General features: G+C 34.9%; 1 protein-coding gene across 2 annotated transcripts; it reads left to right on the top strand.

Moving 5' to 3' along the window:
* The first annotated feature begins 281 nt into the window (after nucleotides 1-281).
* Nucleotides 282-14,175, top strand: LOC116160532 (far upstream element-binding protein 3). 2 transcript variants are annotated; one of them, XM_031473749.1, is made up of 14 exons: nucleotides 282-409; nucleotides 570-751; nucleotides 874-943; nucleotides 1,005-1,226; nucleotides 3,475-3,714; nucleotides 3,792-4,174; nucleotides 4,227-4,394; nucleotides 12,442-12,673; nucleotides 12,722-12,900; nucleotides 12,969-13,193; nucleotides 13,242-13,445; nucleotides 13,521-13,644; nucleotides 13,693-13,814; nucleotides 14,031-14,175. In XM_031473749.1, the coding sequence occupies exons 2-13, from the start codon at nucleotides 665-667 to the stop codon at nucleotides 13,803-13,805; spliced, it is 2,247 nt and encodes a 748-aa protein (XP_031329609.1). In that variant the 5' UTR covers nucleotides 282-409; nucleotides 570-664; the 3' UTR covers nucleotides 13,806-13,814; nucleotides 14,031-14,175. The 2 variants fall into 2 exon arrangements, with proteins under 2 accessions (XP_031329609.1, XP_031329608.1); XM_031473748.1 differs by having other exon boundaries at nucleotides 283-409; nucleotides 12,722-12,921.
* Nucleotides 14,176-18,451: the final 4,276 nt, after the last annotated feature.

Here is an 18,451-nt window from a genome sequence, read left to right as displayed (position 1 = left end):
CTTATGAGCAGTTTTTGTGCTGTGTGGTTACAAAGAGTATACTATTGGGTACGCTTTGATCTAAACCTAAGCCTGCCTTCAATGTCCCTGAAATTCCAAAACAATTGAATTAGACCTCTGAATCCTCGAACTGCAGCAGGCTCCCGTTACAAATTGCACTCGATCAGAGATGTTGGAACAATTTTCTCAAGCAATGTGTTTTCGTGAATTTTGTGATTATAGTTTTCTTGGAACATTACAATTACACGTCATAGCGACTGAACATTACCTATTGATTTAAATCTAACCGTAAAGTTAGCGTCATTTCTTTAGTGAGATTCTGTGACTTTTTATTTAGTTTAGTTTGGCTGGAGCATGGTATGCGATGCTTTGCAGTATGCAGGTGTAATAGAACTGACAAGACAACAAGGTATTTTATGTTTATACAAAATATAGGTAATTTAATATAAGTACATCAAGGTTAACTGGAGATCACAAGACAATCGTAAACACGTCATAATTACGATCACTTTTAATTTCCCGCCAATTCTCTGTAATTGGCACTCGCTAACTTCGGATCGTTGTTTTAGTGCCAGTGGTGAGTGGTTAACTTCGCAGTGTTAGCGAATGGGACGCCATAATCCGCTTTGTAGTTGTTTTCATTAATTATCACACTTTTCCGAATATGAGTGATTATACCGCCGTTGCACCGCCTCAACAATCGTTTAATCAGTCTTCGGCATTTGCAGCTGCAGTCCAACGTGCAAAACAGGTAATCTTTTTGTTACATTAACTCTCATGTCAATGCCTAAACTTGTTTTTACTTCAAACATGCCTTATTCTTTAAACAAAAAACTTACCCTTACAATTACGCTTTAATGCATACCACAACAGATTGCTGCCAAAATTAACCCAGGAAGCGCTCCAACGGACCGACCAAAACGGCCTTTGGAAGATGGTTTAGGTAAAGTATTAGTTGACGATTGCCATCCCGAGTCGCATGTTAACGATGTTCGTGCTTATAGAGCCGGAACCAAAGAAGTTACCGTCCGTAGTTGCTTCCAGTCCGCCAGTTCCGCCGCAACCGCAAGTACCCATACAGGTACCAAATCGTCTACCGCCACCACAGAATCAACCGAATATACCAAGTGGACCGCCTAATTTAGGTGTTCCGCCCGGAATGGGTGGCCCCTCTGGTCCTCAATTCAATGAAGATATCAAAGTTCCAGACAAAATGGTTGGATTAAGTATGTATAATTTGCTGTTTTTGATTGTTCTTGCGATAATTGTACTATACAGTATAGTATGCATACTGTTGAAATTTGGTGCATGTTCAAAACCATGCAATTAGAATGGCTTGTTCACAGTATACAGGGCAGGTCATTAAATATATAATTTGCTCTAGAATAAAATACCAACATTTCTAAGATGAAAAACTTCTATACCTACAATAATAATTAAGAGATTCTCCTTCTAAACACACTCTAAAATTGGTAAAATCAAATTATTTATACATGGTTGAAGATAAATAAATTTTCTCCAAGACTCCAACTAAAAGAGATTGGCATTTTGTTAATAGAAAATGTTCTAGTACATAAAATGATAAAAGAATATTTTATTCAAACTTGCCCATTGCTAGCTATACATTTTTCCCCACCCGTTTGACAGTTTGTAATTACCATGCCCTAAGCGCTTGTTGAATCCAGCAAGCTTAGTTGGGGTAGATGTTGATTTGAAATAAGAACAAGTGCTTTCACGGTTTCCTTTATTGTAGCACCTTACACTGATTACACTAAGTGGACTGTATTTACCAACTACGCTTACTGAACTAAACTTAAGCCTAGAAAAACATTAATATATATCGTAAGGTGGTTAGGGAGTCCTTTTCCCAAAATGGGCGGATATTGCCGCTCGTTAATCATGGCTCACTTCTAATTCTCCATGTCGAATTATGAGTTCGCTCCCTAACAGCGCTGCTGTTAGTACATGTGGAACCCATTTACTGATGATTTTTTCCATGATCTTAGAAAATCGTGTCACAAGGGTGCCTGTTATCTTTAGCGTGGCTATGTCTTTGTTAACTACATTGCTCATTATTGTAGACGATGCATTTACATGTCCACGATTGTATGTTGCCATAACCTGCATGGTTATTTCTACATCTCGAATATTTCTGGTTCTTGTTGACTGTGCCTCTGTGGTGCCTGTTTAAACATATAGCATGTTTTCTCCTAAATTTCCCTTCTAAAATAAAGAGAAAGGGCTCAAGTGTTCTGGTGTCCTGTGTTATGCCAACAGTGCCACCAGAACTGATTTACAAGCACCAACAACCCATTCGTGAGCATGATCAGGATCAACTTGACTAAAAATCTTGGTCCTTAAAACTGTAATGGAGCAATTAGTTATTTATTACGTATATAAAATGGGTATACAGAAGAAGAAAAGGTAGATATAGTTCGCTTATTTAAAAAAAAATTTTTTTAAATTATTTTATATTACAAAAAAAATAGCATATTATATATTTTCAAAATTCGAAAGAAAAGGTTATTCACTTTTTGAAAATTCTACAGGGCGTTCCATTAAAAATTTACCAAGTTTGTATTTTTTGATAATTTTTCGATATTCATTTGTTTTTTTACTTTATATTTTCTATCAGTTTATGATAAACCCCACAACTTTTGTTGATCTCTGTAACGGTGAGAGATACAGTGTGATTAATTAAATAGGGATAAAGTTGCTCCTTTAGTGACTAAAAAAACATCTTTGAAAATAACTGAGATCGCCGAAAAACTGGAAATGTGCAAAATTTTGTTTTCATTTTGCCCAGCTGAACGGTCAGAGATGGATGATTCCTGTTAGCACCTTCTATGGGCAATTTTTTTTTGGAGAATCTGAATCTATGATCAGAATTTACATAACACGCTAGATGTAGAAGCTACAGGGTACAACTTTCTTATTTCTTATGGACACCTTATTGGATTTTTACGGTACGAGGTCAAAAAAAGAAATTCATTTGAACTCATAGCCATGTTGATTGAACAAGATCTAGTTACCAGTGGATGTTTTGTTAACAAATGAATGTAAAACATTTGATTTTGAAATGTTGCTTGTTGTTATGTAAAAGTATCTCATTTTGTAAAAGTCCAATATGGTAGTTTCTACAAAAGCTGATAAGAGATTCAGATTATACGAAAAAAAAGTGCCCATAGAAGCCGTTAGCTAGGGAAACTGGAAACCAAATTTGACATTTTCAGTTTCTCGGTGAGATCTGAGTTATTTTCAAAAATTTTAAATGTGTTTTTCGAGTTACAAAAAAGGGCAACTTTGCCCCCATTTAACCTACAATGTTATGAAGACCTGATGGTAGGCTACGAATTTGAACCACCCTGTATACCTGATTTGGATATGATCTTCCTTTATGTTTTGTGGAAAAAATCAAAAGTGTTGTTAACTCCACAAAGACAATATGTTAACTTGGTAATATTACATTTACAGTTATTGGTCGTGGCGGAGAACAAATCACAAGGCTACAATCGGAATCTGGATGTAAAATTCAAATGGCGCCCGACTCTGGGGGTCTTCCGGAGAGAATATGTTCATTGTCCGGTAATCGAGAAGCCATCAACCATGCAAAAGAGCTTATCATGAACATCGTTCAGCAGAGGGGTCGCACTGAAGGACTAGGCGGAATGGATCTAGGAAATCTTCAAATGCCCCCCCAAAACAGTTATTCTGGTAATTCTTACTTTAGTGCCCTTCATCTTTACATTTTCTAAATATCGTTGTACCTAATTTCATCTCTCTTATGTAAGGTCAAGGGATGAATAACTCCAATCAAAATTCAAGTGGTCCTAGGAATTTTGTCGAAATCATGATTCCTGGACCTAAAGTCGGTTTAATCATTGGCAAGGGCGGGGAAACGATTAAACAGTTGCAGGAAAAGAGCGGCGCAAAAATGATCATAATACAGGATGGTCCCAACCCGGAACTTGAGAAGCCACTTCGTATTAACGGCGATCCAAGTAAAGTCGAGTACGCAAAGCAGCTTGTTTACGAATTGATAGCCGAAAAGGAAATGCAGGCGTATAATCGGAGAGGTGGAGGTGGAGGTGGTGGTGGAGGCGGCGGCGGAGGTAACAACCGAAATCAGGATGATCGACAACAGTACAACGATTATGGAAATAATGAAGTTGAAGTAAGTGAAAGTACTGTCGTAGTGAATATTCTTTAAGTTATTTTACTGACAGGTGTTAGTTCCACGGGCCGCTGTGGGTGTGGTCATCGGAAAGGGTGGTGACATGATCAAAAAAATTCAGGCCGAGACTGGGGCCAGAGTACAATTTCAACAAGCGAAAGAAGAAGGTCCCGGTGAACGCCGTTGCTATCTTTCTGGTAGACCACAGAATGTTGAGCAGGTATATTAGTAACATTGATTACATCTCGTGCAACGTTTTTAAATTACTCAAATAGAAGCAATTCTAAAGGTTTACAAATCACATTGAAGTCACAAAATATAAATGAATTGATTTTAGTTTTTGCTTATAAGATGGTTTTACTTTGATTACTTCATTTTCACTGGAAATCAAATCTTATCAAACGTTCACTATATTTTCATAGGCGCATAGGAACTATTTTTATTTTATTTCAAGGTTTATGCAGTAAAGATAGCCGAAGTGTAAATTGAAATTTTCTGTTTAGCATCCCCACATTGCCGAAATGCATTGCAATGAATATGCAAATACAGTCAAAAATTAACGGAATAACAAATTTATAGGGCTCAAACATTACTAATACGTGCTCCCAATTAAAAGAATATATATTTGCGTATCTATGTACTTGTATGTGAAGGTAAGTAATGCTTTAAAACTGAAATTATACTGACAGAGATGATACTACAATAAAGACTTAAATTTCTATATCGACCTCAGTTGGACTTGTTATGTATTGTTCGGTATAATAGTATTCAATTGTTACAGAATATTTCTAGCATACAATTTTGTTACATTCACTTTGAGCACTTGCAACAAAATTAGCAGTAGTTAAGCACAGTAAGCTTAGGTAAAGTAGAGCTGGGTTGGGGTGATTAATGGGTTCTCTTCTATTACTAGTCAACAAAGCACGAATAAATCAGTAAACCGGATAGGCGCCACTTAAAAAGAGAGAAAATACCTACTGAGGGAGAACAAGTCAGACTAATAAATCCTTGTTCTGTCCTTAGGTAAAAGCTAAAAGGGTAAATTGAATGGGTTGAAAGTAAACAATAACTCTAGTCGAAGAATAACTGAAAACAATGGCACTTGTAACAGATGTTACAAATTTACCTTTTCTCCTACTTCTGGTTAATGAAATAGGGTGTGGTTCTTGTTGTGTAATTATATTGATATACCTCGGCTATTGGTCGGTTAATAATTCTATTCTGGCCTCAAGGATAAGAGTAAAGGGATAAACAATAACTCGATAATCTTTATTAAAGTTTAAATCGGTTTTTATTATTTTTAAGAATTGCCTTAGCTGTAAGAGAAGACATTTTAGTAAATGGGGTTGATGCGAAACAATCCTGTAAGGTAAATGGTTTTGCAAAAACATACTTTGCACTGATAGGAAATATTAATTGGTAGCTAGTGTCTTTATCAATCCACTTAGGAAATATTAAACTGTATTTATAAATGAACTGAATGATCGTTAGATACTAAAAAAAACTTAATTATATTTTTTCAAACTACAATAAAAAACTAAGCGAATTACAATACGTAAATATGTTAAGAAATGTACACATTGTATTGAGTAGCATTTTTTATTATGAATTGTGCAGCAAATAAAAACAAAAGATCCTTTTAACAGAATGGTCCACTCGCGCACAAGGCGCACAGCTTCAGGAAACTTCACTTCTTCTTTAATAAACTGAACTTGATGGGCTTCATAAGATGAAAAAAATTTTCGGTTGCTGCTCGGACAGTTTCACTAAGCAGACAAGTGCTTTGTTTACTCACACACGACCTAACTTTTTCTGAAGCAGGACAAACCGTTTTAAATACTTTCCACAAACTTTTGCCACTTCACTGGACCATAACTTAAACCTTTTATTAACATTGCTTAACTTCTGCACAGTTTATTTGAAACCGACGAACTGCGTCTTCAACAAAACAACTAGGGCAGATTTTTAGCGTCAACAAATTTACACGCTCTTTAACCGTCGCGAAAACTAACAGCTATATAGCTGCAGCCTCGTTTTTAGAGATTCTTCCAAAATTAAAAAATAATGGCGCAGAAACTAGTTTTGAAGCGAATGCAAATATACTTGGCAATAGTTATTTTTGAAGTGCTCATAACTGTTCCTCACATCACGTTTAGAGTGGATGTTTTAATTTATAATTGCGCAATCGCGCAGTTTCAAATTTACCGACGCGCATCTCACCATCTTTTAGTCGTGGAACGATCTCTACGTTGTTTTCCGCGTCCACACTGACGCCGAAAATACCGCGCACGTCATTAAAAATATGCACAATATGCATCTAAATAAATAATTTACAAACGCGATATAATTTAAACAAGAAAATAATGCGCAATTAAAAAACACTTCTAAAAGGAAACATAGACACCGAGATAATAAATTCAAGTAGAATAAACCAACTCTGTAGTTATTCGTAAAATCCCCCACATGTTAGTAAATTGAAATATTCTCATATAAGGGTGTTTTGACCGAAATACCGTCTACATGCCGTTATTTACACAACAATAGGGTATCTTGTTTTTACTATCGGCGGTTGAAATACGACCCAACAGATTAAAGCAATGTAATTCTACACTATTCCCCACTCCTGGAAAATAAATATGTCCAGAAGTTTCGGTTTCTATTAATGAGGCACCCTGTAGTTGGATTCATTTATATACAGCATTCATTATGTCTGGTAGATTCCATGGCGAAAAACAAGTGCTTCATTAGAAGTTTTTGTTTTATTCGAAAAGTGATACAAACGTAAAATTAAAAAAACTACAAATTACATAATTTTTGAAAAACTAATCATTTTAATTAAGTCTACAGTATTTGTTTGAATATTTCTTATATGAGCACACCAATTATTACAAAAATTGCTTCATATATAAAGGAGGTAATCGACTTTTTACCCTGCGAGTGCTTTCCAAACTCATGGATAAATTACTGTAAGTACCTTTTTATAGCACTATTAACAAGCCAGCGTTGATGCCCCGCCTCTTTTTCCTCATATTCTTTATCAAAAATCTACAGGGGGTTTCCAAATATTCAGCAAAAACTAAAAATTCTGATTTTCAAAAGATTGAAATATCGTCGCCATCTTGTCAAAAATTTAATAAAATGTGGTAGTTTCTGTATTAGCGACTACAGTCAATGAAATAGCTTTAGCGAATTTTTTCTAGGTCTACTAGTTTTTTTTTGCAATCATAGACGACTATATTTCTTATGCGTAAAAAGAGATGTTCAATAAAATTGCAAAAAAATAGGAGGCTTAGAAAAAAAGTCGTCATTGAATTGAACGTAATCGCTAACACAAAAGTACAAAATTTTATTAAATTTGACTTTTTGTGCTAGTATTCTGTGATACAAAATAAATACCGCATTTCTGTCTACTGTAGTATCATCTTTGTTATTAAGGATAATAGATATTTAATAAAAGTATGAAATATAAAATTTTCAAGGGATTATCCCTCAATATAATATTTATGTCGCTCTGAAACCTAACTGATAAAATGTGGGTCATTCTCTCATTCGTTCAACCTTTTCAGCCGTAATGTCCAAAACAGAATTGACTTTGTATGGGAATCTGGGTAGGCTTTTTGAAATGGAAATTCTTTTTCAATTGCACTAATTTACTGTGTTTAAGTAACAGCACCACTTTTTTTCCATATCATCCCAAAGGATTTCAATATCAAAAAGGCCTTTTGCGTTATTAGCTAATAATTCTTCTTTCTTCTCTAATTTATGCAGATAGAAAATGATGCTATATTTTCCAATGGTTAATCAAGATCTAGTCCTGTTCATATTTCTAAAATTATTTGTTTAACTAAGAATTGTGTAGTTAAATTAAATACCTCTCGGTTACCTCTTTTTCGCTCTTCTGTATACCTCTGAAGTTTTTCATTCGATTACATGATTCGTGTGGCAAATGTCAAATTCCATTTTGAAGTACATATTAAATTGATTTGAGTGTCAATCAATATATAAATTATTTTTCTATTATGTGTATGCCCATAAAACAACAATATATACAAAATGATGAAGATTAACTTTGTAGTGTATGTATACTACTTTTGTTAACGTAACATTTAGATTAAACGATTATAGTGCTTGGTTTAAAAGAAAGTAACTATTCGTGTGTGTTTATAAATTACAGTTCTTTGGTGTAAAATGGAAAATACACGCTAAATGTCACCTCCTTGGTAGCGATCAGACCTTCTTTGGCGACATGGATTTTGCTGTGAGAGTGAATCTGTAAACAGTAAGTGTTTACTTGGAGATCTTACCACCTTTTTTGAACATGTTTATATATGTACAAATATTGTGATCGTATATGGATTTATCAGTTGTACTAAACTGTCTATTGTGTCACATTCATCATTGCTCATCAGTATGTGTCTAAATTATTATGAAGTGGTAAATGCATCAAAATATTCTATTTGTGCTATTGATTGATTATATATCATTTGTCGGCAATGTTTTGTTTTAAATTAGCAGTTGGTAAGTTTGAAGAAAGCAATTTCCTTTACAACAACCACAGTAGGTACATTTCCGTTCTTGATATAATATGTATCTGAATGATGTTAGGTTTTTCCTGTACTGCATTCGCTTCTTTTACAGGTGTCAGTTTACTGCTCCAGATTCGAGTGGGATGCAATTTGTTCTGAATTTCATGCTGATTTATGTGGTCAATTTTTCTAGTTGAAATGTCTGTACATATTTTGTGAAAACTTACCAATGCTAATTCATTCATATAGGTATCATTAATTTTACTTCCAGTTAAGATAACCATGTTTATCATTAATTACGGCAATTTTAAAACAGGAACAGTGTATTAATCATATCGAGCATTACCCTGTCGAGGAATTAGTAAGTATTGTCCTTATTTCTAAATGAGAGTGAGTTGACCTACTTCGTAAATGGTTTTACCAACAGAATCGTCATCTGTCCATTTGTACTTCAAAATTGAAAGAAATTTGGGGGAATTTTATCACACTGTTAATTATTTTTGTATGTAGAATGAAGTGCCCACATTTTCCATTGCAACCTTTATACATGTAGCTAATTTCGCACAAAGAAGTTCTGAAGGTGACAAAACATTTACATACATGCTACAAATGGTCATGAAATAGTATTTTGAGACTGATCTTTTAATTTAAATAATGGTGTATTATATGCCACAGAACTAAAGTGTTTGTTGCACCATGTTCGTTTCAGGCAACAAGCACCTAAGAGATTGGCACATTTTTTCATCTCATGGTGCATACTGTATAATACGATACACTGTTATAATTGATTAACCTTAACGTATCAATTTTCTAGATAAAGAATTGTATCTGTGTATGTATATTATTATTATTATCGCGCCTTTTACTGTTATTAGTAGTCGGGTAGCCAACTTCGCTTTACTAATTTATAACACACTAACATTTCGTAACACTGAGAAAGTAAATGCAAGCTAATGAAAATGTATAAATGTGACCCAGTGAGATTAATGAAAGCTCGTTTTTCCAATGAAATTAGGGCATAATATTGTGATGAATTTATTATTGAAAATACATATTTTTTACATGACATGCAGTGAGTTTGGATGAATATTTTTACAAACTACTGTTGCATTCATATTGTTCCATTGCCCATGTTGTATCATTATACCTTTACGCCTTTTTGCACACCCACAAATCGTTTCGGTTCCCAAATCTCAAAAAACAATTATTTGTTGTGTTTTAAATCGTATTATATTTAGTACCCTTTGCTAATAGTGAAAAAAGTAGTACAGGTAGGTTACTGCCTTTCTACTTGCAAATACCTCAGGATGTTATCTTGATGTTCGCAAAGTTTATTTACCTTGGTATATAATATATTCTAATCCAGCTCACGGTCAGATGGTAATGACATACTGAGTTGGTTCGAAAACGTGTTCTAAAAGTTTTATACATAATCTGATTGGGCAAGTATGAATTTACTATCTTTAAATTCCTTGCACATACTGAATGTTCCTCTTTCTTATCTAAAGCATTACAGAAAAGACACTACTTGTTGAATAGACTTGTTATTTTTCAATGCACATGTTGCGAACTCATTAGAATCTGCATGCATTATACAGGCATACAGCACCAGGAATGTATTGTAGCGAATTTTCTAGAGTGATATCAAGTCGCCACCAAGTCGATAAAGTCTAATCATTGGCGATGAAAAATGTAGGCGAATGTGACTTATTCTTGAAATATGATATGCTGATTTGAGACTTCCCTAGATGCTTTTTGTTTGCTATGTAAGCAAATTGAATTCTGTTTAATTTTAGTCTCAACATCGATGCTGAAGTAATAAATGTGAAATTCGCGTTCATGTTATAAATGTGAGTACAGGTAAGTGATTAATAATAATTAACTCTTACAAATGATTCTATTTAAGGACCATTTTAATTTAGAATCTTGTTAGTGTTAATAATTTAATTTTATGTAAATAAATTGTGTAATTATACTCATCACTGCTAGACGACCTGATATACTACCGTGCATTGTTCCTGGAGTGCCCAATCATCATCCACAAGTGTCATGCGTTGCCCGTGTTGACGCCTACATGTAGTGATTGGTAAATTGGTAGCTATCCATCTTATAACGACTCAAAACGTGGTGAAATTGACCAAGTGGATTTATAAAGACACTAAACCTTCCCCATACTTCTTTTAATGTACATGTAGTGACTTAGATGGTAGTGTCCTGGGCATAACTTGCTCGCTGCTTCTCTTTAATCCCTCCTACTTTTCCCAGGTTATTGGTCACTGTACAATTTCTTTTTATGGATCCGTTTTTACCACATCACAAGCCCCATCGTTTCGTCCATTGCGGCTTTAACTGCTCCAATCTTTTCACTATTTCTTCTATAATTATTTCCATCTGTACTAATGATGTGCACATGAGCCACTCTTTTCCAATTTTTCTTGTCGTGCAAGTTTCAAAGCTTGTTGCTAACATCATCGATGAACGTTTGCATCGCCAATTGCTTTATAAATGTTTCTGGAACCGTGGGATATGTCAATCTGATCAACTGGGCTATGTTGGTTTTGAGTTTTTGCAGTGTATCCCAATTTTTGTTGCGCTCGGTTCTTAATTGAGCGTAATACGCGTGCTGCAAATGTTTATTTCGACATTGAACTTATAACAGTGATAAGATTTGCTCAAATTCTTGTGGCAGGTGTTGGGGGAGCCGTACGAAAAAATATCCAACCCATCTCCCATGTTATGCAACTATAAGGACAGTCCTTCCATTCCATAATCCATTTGTTTGTAGCGTCAGCGGCCTCAAACTGTCTCAAGCAAATTAATTATTTATGTTTACAGAAACTAACACTATTAACAAGAAACTAAATTAAGACGGTCCTTAAATAGATTGATTTACAACAGCTAACTATTATGACTTACTTGTATTCAAATTTATAACACGAGCGCGAAATTCATGTTGAGACTAAAATTAAATACAATTCAATTTGCTTATATAGCAAACAAGAAGCTTCTAGAGAAGTCTCTAATCAACATGTCATATTTCATGGAAAATGTTCGCTTTCATTCCTTATCGCCAGTGACTAATCCTTATCGACTTGGTGGCGACTTGATGGCGCCTTGATATCACTCTAGAAAATTTGCTACTATAGGAAACTATGACTTAAGAAAACATCAATGGTAAATAATGACAAATGTTTATGGTGTTTTTTTATTGATACTGTAAATATGCTTTTTTCAAATATTGAACAGCAAATAAGTCCATTTTGCTATCTACTATGCGGTAGAAGGCTATATGTAAGTGTTTCTTTTGGGTCTTTCAGATGGCTGAACTGAGGAGAGGAACTGTTTATAGCACTCTTTATTTTTATTTATGAACTTGATTGTTGTCACTTTTATTTACATATAAATCAGCATGAAATTCTTTTTTATATAATTTGTTTTATTTATTTTGTAGATAGCTCCTGACGAATTTCTTCGGCCATATAATATTTTATAAAAGAATATTCGCGTTAGATATTCAATTACTTGTGTGCCAAAATGATAATAAATTTACTAAGGGATTTAATAACTTTTTAAGTTGCTATATTATAAATGTGATTTCATTTGACTGTACTTATAAATTGTACCTTATTAAATTGTGTTGAGAAATGATGTGATTTTTATTCCTTGCATTGATGGTTTTAGGAACTACCTAAAACGCTGCTCGTTATGAAACCTTTTCTTATTTTGATTTCGTGATTACAGGCCCGTCAACGGATTGAAGAATTAATTGACAGTGTATGTAGACGCGAAGAAGGTGGGAATCGTGGGAGAGGACGAGACAGATTTGATAATCGTGGTAACCGCAATGGAAATCAAGAATATGGAGGAGGGGGCGGCGGTGGATGGGGCGAAGAGAGGCGCTCTCAACAGCAGCCACCTCAAGAAGTCACTTTTATTGTGCCCAGCTCAAAATGTGGCGTTATAATAGGAAGAGGTAAAGTGTAATGTGCCAAGCACACAGTTTGATTCTCATTATTAATAGGGGGCGAAACGATAAAGCAGATCAATCAGCAATCTGGGGCACATTGCGAGTTGGATAGAAGGTCTCAAAACCAACAGGAGAAGACCTTCATCATACGAGGCGATCCGGATCAAATTGAGACAGCTAAGCGGATCATAAGCGAAAAAGTACAAATACCCCTGAATTTCGTTTCTGCAGGAGTGAGTAACAATCTACCTACTGTAAGTGTACCAACTGCAGACCATTGTAATCAATAAAAATTGTGTAGGCGTACCCTGGAATGGCGCCACAAAATTATCCACCACAAAATTGGGGAGCGCCGGCTTTTCAACAGCAGTGGGGAGTCCAATCTGTGGGAAACGAAAATCCTCCGCAAACGTCCACTTCTGTGCAATTGAATCCGGTAACTGGTCAACCAGATTATTCACTTCAATGGGCAGAGTATTATAGATCCTTGGGAATGCTCAGGGAAGCTGAAGTAATCGAACAGCAGGTGAGTTGGTGACAATTCTGACTCCTTCATATTCGTGATGATCTTTAGGCAAAAACTAAAGGAGTAACAGCAGCCACATCTCAACCTGCACCAGCCCCTGTTGTTCCCGCAGTGACTGCAGCCGTTCCTAATCAAGTTACATCGAATTCGAATGGTTCTCAGCCAGACTACAGTGCCCAGTGGGCCGAGTATTACAGAAGCTTAGGCAAACATAAAGAAGCAGAAGCAATAGAATCGCAAATGAAAGCTAAGGTGTGTATTTAGCACCACCACATTTGAAATAAATTCGTCTGGTTCTCAAACTGATTTTTTGTTTTTGTTTCATAGGCTGCTGGTGCACCACCCTCACAACAAATGCAAACAGCTCCATCTGCCGTTCCCAATGCTACCGGACAGGCTCCACCAGGAAATGTCTACCAACAAAACTATGGTGGTTATCAAGCTGCCGGAGGTAACAATTGTGCGTTTTTTGAATGTGTATTAACACATAAAATTAAAGGGTATTATGGGGGTCAAACACAAAATACAAACCCCCCACCTACGATGCCACAAGGACAATACACCTTCTCAGGTTACGGTTATCCACAATCGAATAGCGGACAAGACAATTGAATATGATCAGTAAGTAAATTACATAAGTGAAAATGAATCATTACGCTCATTTTAAGATCTTATTTATGCATATTTGATGTTTTAAATTAGGGATGTGCCATTGCTGATGGTGTTGCAGCTTATACATTTGTAATGAATTTCAGTTTTTAGTGACAAAATATTTTTTAACTTAATTTGCACATACAGATATAATTTGAGAGTATTAGTGTATATGTTGGTTTTCAGATGCATCATATGATTAATTACAGATTTTAGCAGATACCGGATGTGAATTGTGAACAGCATATGTGGAGTTAATTCATGTACTAGTATTAAGAGTTTTATTTAATAGATTATTGAAATCTAAATAATAAGTTCTGTAACTATGGTATTTATAATTAATTGTATCTGCAATGTAGACTTAAGTTTTTTTTATTGTCCGTATTGTTGAGATAACAGTTTTTTTTTTAATTCTTAGAATTCTTGTTGTTCAACATACACTTTTAACGCTACTTTTTTTCTAATATATCAATACTTGGATGAAAGTAATTTATAACTGTGTATTTATTCCTCATTTCCGAAGGTTATTTTTCAGTATTTGGTGTATTGCACAGATATGTCCTTGGGAGTCCTACTGTAAGTTAATGTGATCATGCATACTGTTTTGCTACATGTTGTTTTTTTTTTTTTAACAAATTATTTTCTGTAGGTATATCGTGAGTGTGTGTAGTTCGGAGTCGATTTGCCGTAGCTGAAAAGAAGCAAATTCGAACTGAGTAAGAGGTAAGAATTTAGTTTAGAATTATATATTCAAATGCATATTTAATTTTAATACGACCCAGTATGAGCTTGTGTAACCTAATTTTACATTTTTGGTTCCGTGACACGTAAGACCGCTTACTGATCCTCGCAATGACATCTTTTATAACACGATTCATAACTGTAATCACTATAACACTTGAAAGTTTATTAAATCATGTGCACCTGTACATTTGAATAGTAATACGAGTTGCTGTAAAACATGTTTTTGTGTGTTATTAGAAAGAGAACAATATAATTGTGGAATAGGTAAAATTGACTGAAAGTGTTTGGTTTTATTTGAGTTACACTGTAAATTTTAGCTCTAGATTGGAGAATATAAATGTCACTTGAATTTCCCTAATGTATCGAAATGCATGTATTCGTTTATCTGCAGCGCAAAAATCTAGACGAGTGGCTTTCAACCTATGGTACATATTTGTGGTGGCACACCAATATTGGGAACACTGGTATAATGTTATAAACTGCCCGCCGCGCTGGCAACACTGATAGCGCAATGACCGTCGCCATTGCATGGGATATTATTACAGTATTTGCTTGATTTGATAAGTGACAACAAATAACTTTACATTATTTTTATAGTAAAGTCGTGGATAAATGGTGGTACTTAAAATTAGCAGTCAGTCAGGGCGAGGCATTCCACCATATCATCGGTTTTTTCACATCAGCTGTTGCAGCTTTTTCCTTGATTGTCATAAGTCTATAGGTTCTCACTACGAGTAAAAAATAAGGGTTCTCATCAATGATTTTATTTTAGATTTTATATTATCTACAGGAATCTCCAACCTTAAACATATTTCTTTTCAGACATCTTCTCTGAGAGTATCATTGTGTTTATGTTTTGGATCCCACAGCAATCGATGTTCTTTGTATACATCAATTAAAAGTAAACATTTGCTTTATTATATAAAAAAGGAACCACAATTGTTTATTGTTTCTAAAGCGATCGATTTCGGGTTTAACCACCCATCATCAGGCTATGCGTCAATTGTAAAAATTATTAAACCCGAAATCGATCGCTTTAGAAACAAACAATTGTGGTTCCTTTTTTATATAATAAAGCAAATCTCAACGAACCCCAAAAATGGAGAATTACATTACAAATAAAAGTAAACACTTTTCTTTGTCCCATTTTGATTTTCGTAGAGCGCAACGTACAAACAGAGCGAGTATTTATCACGAGGCGCCTTTGAGCACGATAAGAAACCGACTGCTTACGGCTCACCCTGGGGCTGCTTCAAGACGAGGCGGCTTCTGGCGCAAGTGAGGTATCTATTTCGCAAAGCACGCCACCGTGCGAAGTCGATACAGCTATAGATTACTCAAAAAGGTTGAGAACCGCTGATCTAGACCATATTTCAAAGGCCCCTAATATGTTATACTGAGTAAACCATTACATTTGCTTGCTTTATTCACAGATATCATTAGTCACATATTCGCCTTCTCTTGTATAATCTATGTATCATTATTTATAACTGTGCTTCCAATTTATTTTTGTTCTTTTACCCAGGGTTTTTCATTTGAATATTAAGTTACTGTCTCCAGTGAATATTTTGCCAGTGTGGTGCATCATATATCAACAAATGTTTATGGATAAGTATTAAATCTGCCTTCAGGAGTGGTAACTAACGGGCGATCAGAAATGAGTTGCTGTCGAGTCGCCTATGGAAGTTCAAATTAAATACGATTTTCCATGTAAACAAAAATTCCAAAGGTGACTCGACAGCAACTCATTTTTGATCGCATAGTATAAACGTTACATTTAGAGTTATGCCTTGCAATACATGTAATTGGTTTCTACATAACATTTTTAAATAATTTATTGATGGTTTTAAATGACATAATAAAGAATCATACTGTACCATAGATCGTTGTCTTTGTAATAAAAAACAATGCTATACAATGGGCCGTATGAATAAAAGTAAGCAAATGCTTATACTTGCAAAATTCAAAGTAAATACTCGTAAGTGCTCCTTCGTCGCGGGTAAAATCTCTGGGCCCATATTGTAGATCTTAAAAAGTTCCACACAGGGTCATAAAAAAATCAAAACGAATATGGTTAACTTCGGGTTTTTTTTTCGAATATTTTTGGAACTGATATGAATTTCAGAATATTTAAAAATCATTTTGCTAAGCCCTGAAAATACATAGTTAACTATGTTGTTAAGGAATGTGATTGGATGCTTTTTCAATGAATAACATCATTCTTTAAATAAACATCCAATCACATGCCTTAACAACATTAACAATGCCTGACAACATAGTTAACTATGCTTTATAATACCCGCCATTAGTGTAATGTGATACCTACGTTAATAGTGTACTTACCAATGATAAATGCACATACTATTAGGACCTGTAATGTATTAAGTGGTACGGTAGACATCTCTGTGTATTATTATGATACCTCAAAAGTTGCGTCTTCGGTTTATAACTAGACGGAAAATTTTACACTACAACTTTGCATTTCTCGAACTGCCTTTTTGGTTTAAACTTATCGTAAAAAAACTGATTCAAAATAATTCGCACCGAAAAATCCCTTTTCCTTAAAAATCCTGCGATCTCTTCTCGTTCGCTGGGAGATTCATCTATCTGTTAGTTCAACCACAGATTATAATTTTTTTAATCTATGGTTCAATTCAGAATGACCCCCTCTTTAATTACTGAGTAAATTTTCTACGCCTACCGAATTCAAAATGGCGATGTCTAAATTTTTAATTGGTTAGTGTCCCTTGCGCCACCAATCCCGAACGGCTGTTAACGAATCCGTTTCAGAACCTGCACGCTCAGCAAATTCCACGTTCACTTAATATACCCCTATTAAAACGGATGTAAACTGAGCAATTTAAAAAAAACAAAGACGTGTTGATAGTGATTAGTTAGAAATGGCACGTATTTCGTTGATCGCAAGCAACCAGCTAAAGTCCTTAGATCATAATTACTAACATTTGTTTGAGAAGGCTGCAGAACTTTACGAAATCTAAAAAATTTAAATCCCAACCTTGTTACATAATACTTATTTAAATTTTGCTAACAGTGGTTTTTTAAATGTTTGTGAAAAGGGTGTTGTGCACAGTCCGAAAAGCAAGCAATTAAATTTGTAAAGTACATTGTCTAAAATTAATCTTTTACTTTTAATGGCCAAAAATACGCCTTTGTTTAGATCTAGTGTTATAAAATGGTTCCCCCTCAATGATCTTCCAATTTGAAGTGGTTCTGATTCTGATTAATACGGATGTTTTGTTTGGTTTCAGTACTCACAGTAATGTTGGGTCACCCTGTGTGTTTAATTTCAATTATTTTTAAAGCGTAAATGTCGGTAGTTTTTAGATTAACATGAATCAGATCATATTTTATTTAATTCTTAAATTTGATTTACGTGTTAAGATTAAGTTGATGTTATTGTAAAAGTTCCGGTCGTTTGCGATAAAAGAGTCCCTATCGCTGCGTAAGCTAATTACGTAGTTTCAAGTTAAGCACGTGTTATCGCGGAAATAAACAGATGTTAATTCTTTGATTCTTTCTAACACGCAGATATTTTGTTATGGAAAGACGAACGCGGACGTGAGAAAGGGAAATTGATTTAAATATATGAGGAACACGTTAATCGTGGCGTTTTGTTTCGTGAGCGTTATTTGTCAGTCAGTTTTGCCAGTATCGAAGCTTTTTATAAGCTAGTCAGTTCCGCCAGTTACAACGTGTTTGGAGAAGAAAGTTTTAGCATTAGGCTCAAGTTGTGTTGCGAAAGCGTTTTACGTTCATGATGAAGTTCCCCAATATCCGTTAAAGGGGGTTTTGTCCACCATCAACGGGCCAATACTACAGTTTTAAAGGGGCAGTATACCCAA

Source organism: Photinus pyralis, unplaced genomic scaffold (genome assembly GCF_008802855.1).
Source record: "Photinus pyralis isolate 1611_PpyrPB1 unplaced genomic scaffold, Ppyr1.3 Ppyr1.4_LG1, whole genome shotgun sequence".
In the NCBI taxonomy this organism is placed as follows: domain Eukaryota; kingdom Metazoa; phylum Arthropoda; class Insecta; order Coleoptera; family Lampyridae; genus Photinus; species Photinus pyralis.
This window is presented reverse-complemented; position numbering and strand designations above follow the sequence as displayed.

What these genes read in the sequence shown, in the direction of transcription:
- LOC116160532 (XM_031473748.1), top strand. Translation starts at nt 665, where the DNA reads ATGAGTGATTATACCGCCGTTGCACCGCCTCAACAATCGTTTAATCAG. An exon ending in AGACAAAATGGTTGGATTAA is followed by an intron (nt 1,227 to 3,474) that starts GTATGTATAATT and finishes TTACATTTACAG; the next exon opens with TTATTGGTCGTGGCGGAGAA. An exon ending in AATCGCAAATGAAAGCTAAG is followed by an intron (nt 13,446 to 13,520) that starts GTGTGTATTTAG and finishes TTTGTTTCATAG; the next exon opens with GCTGCTGGTGCACCACCCTC.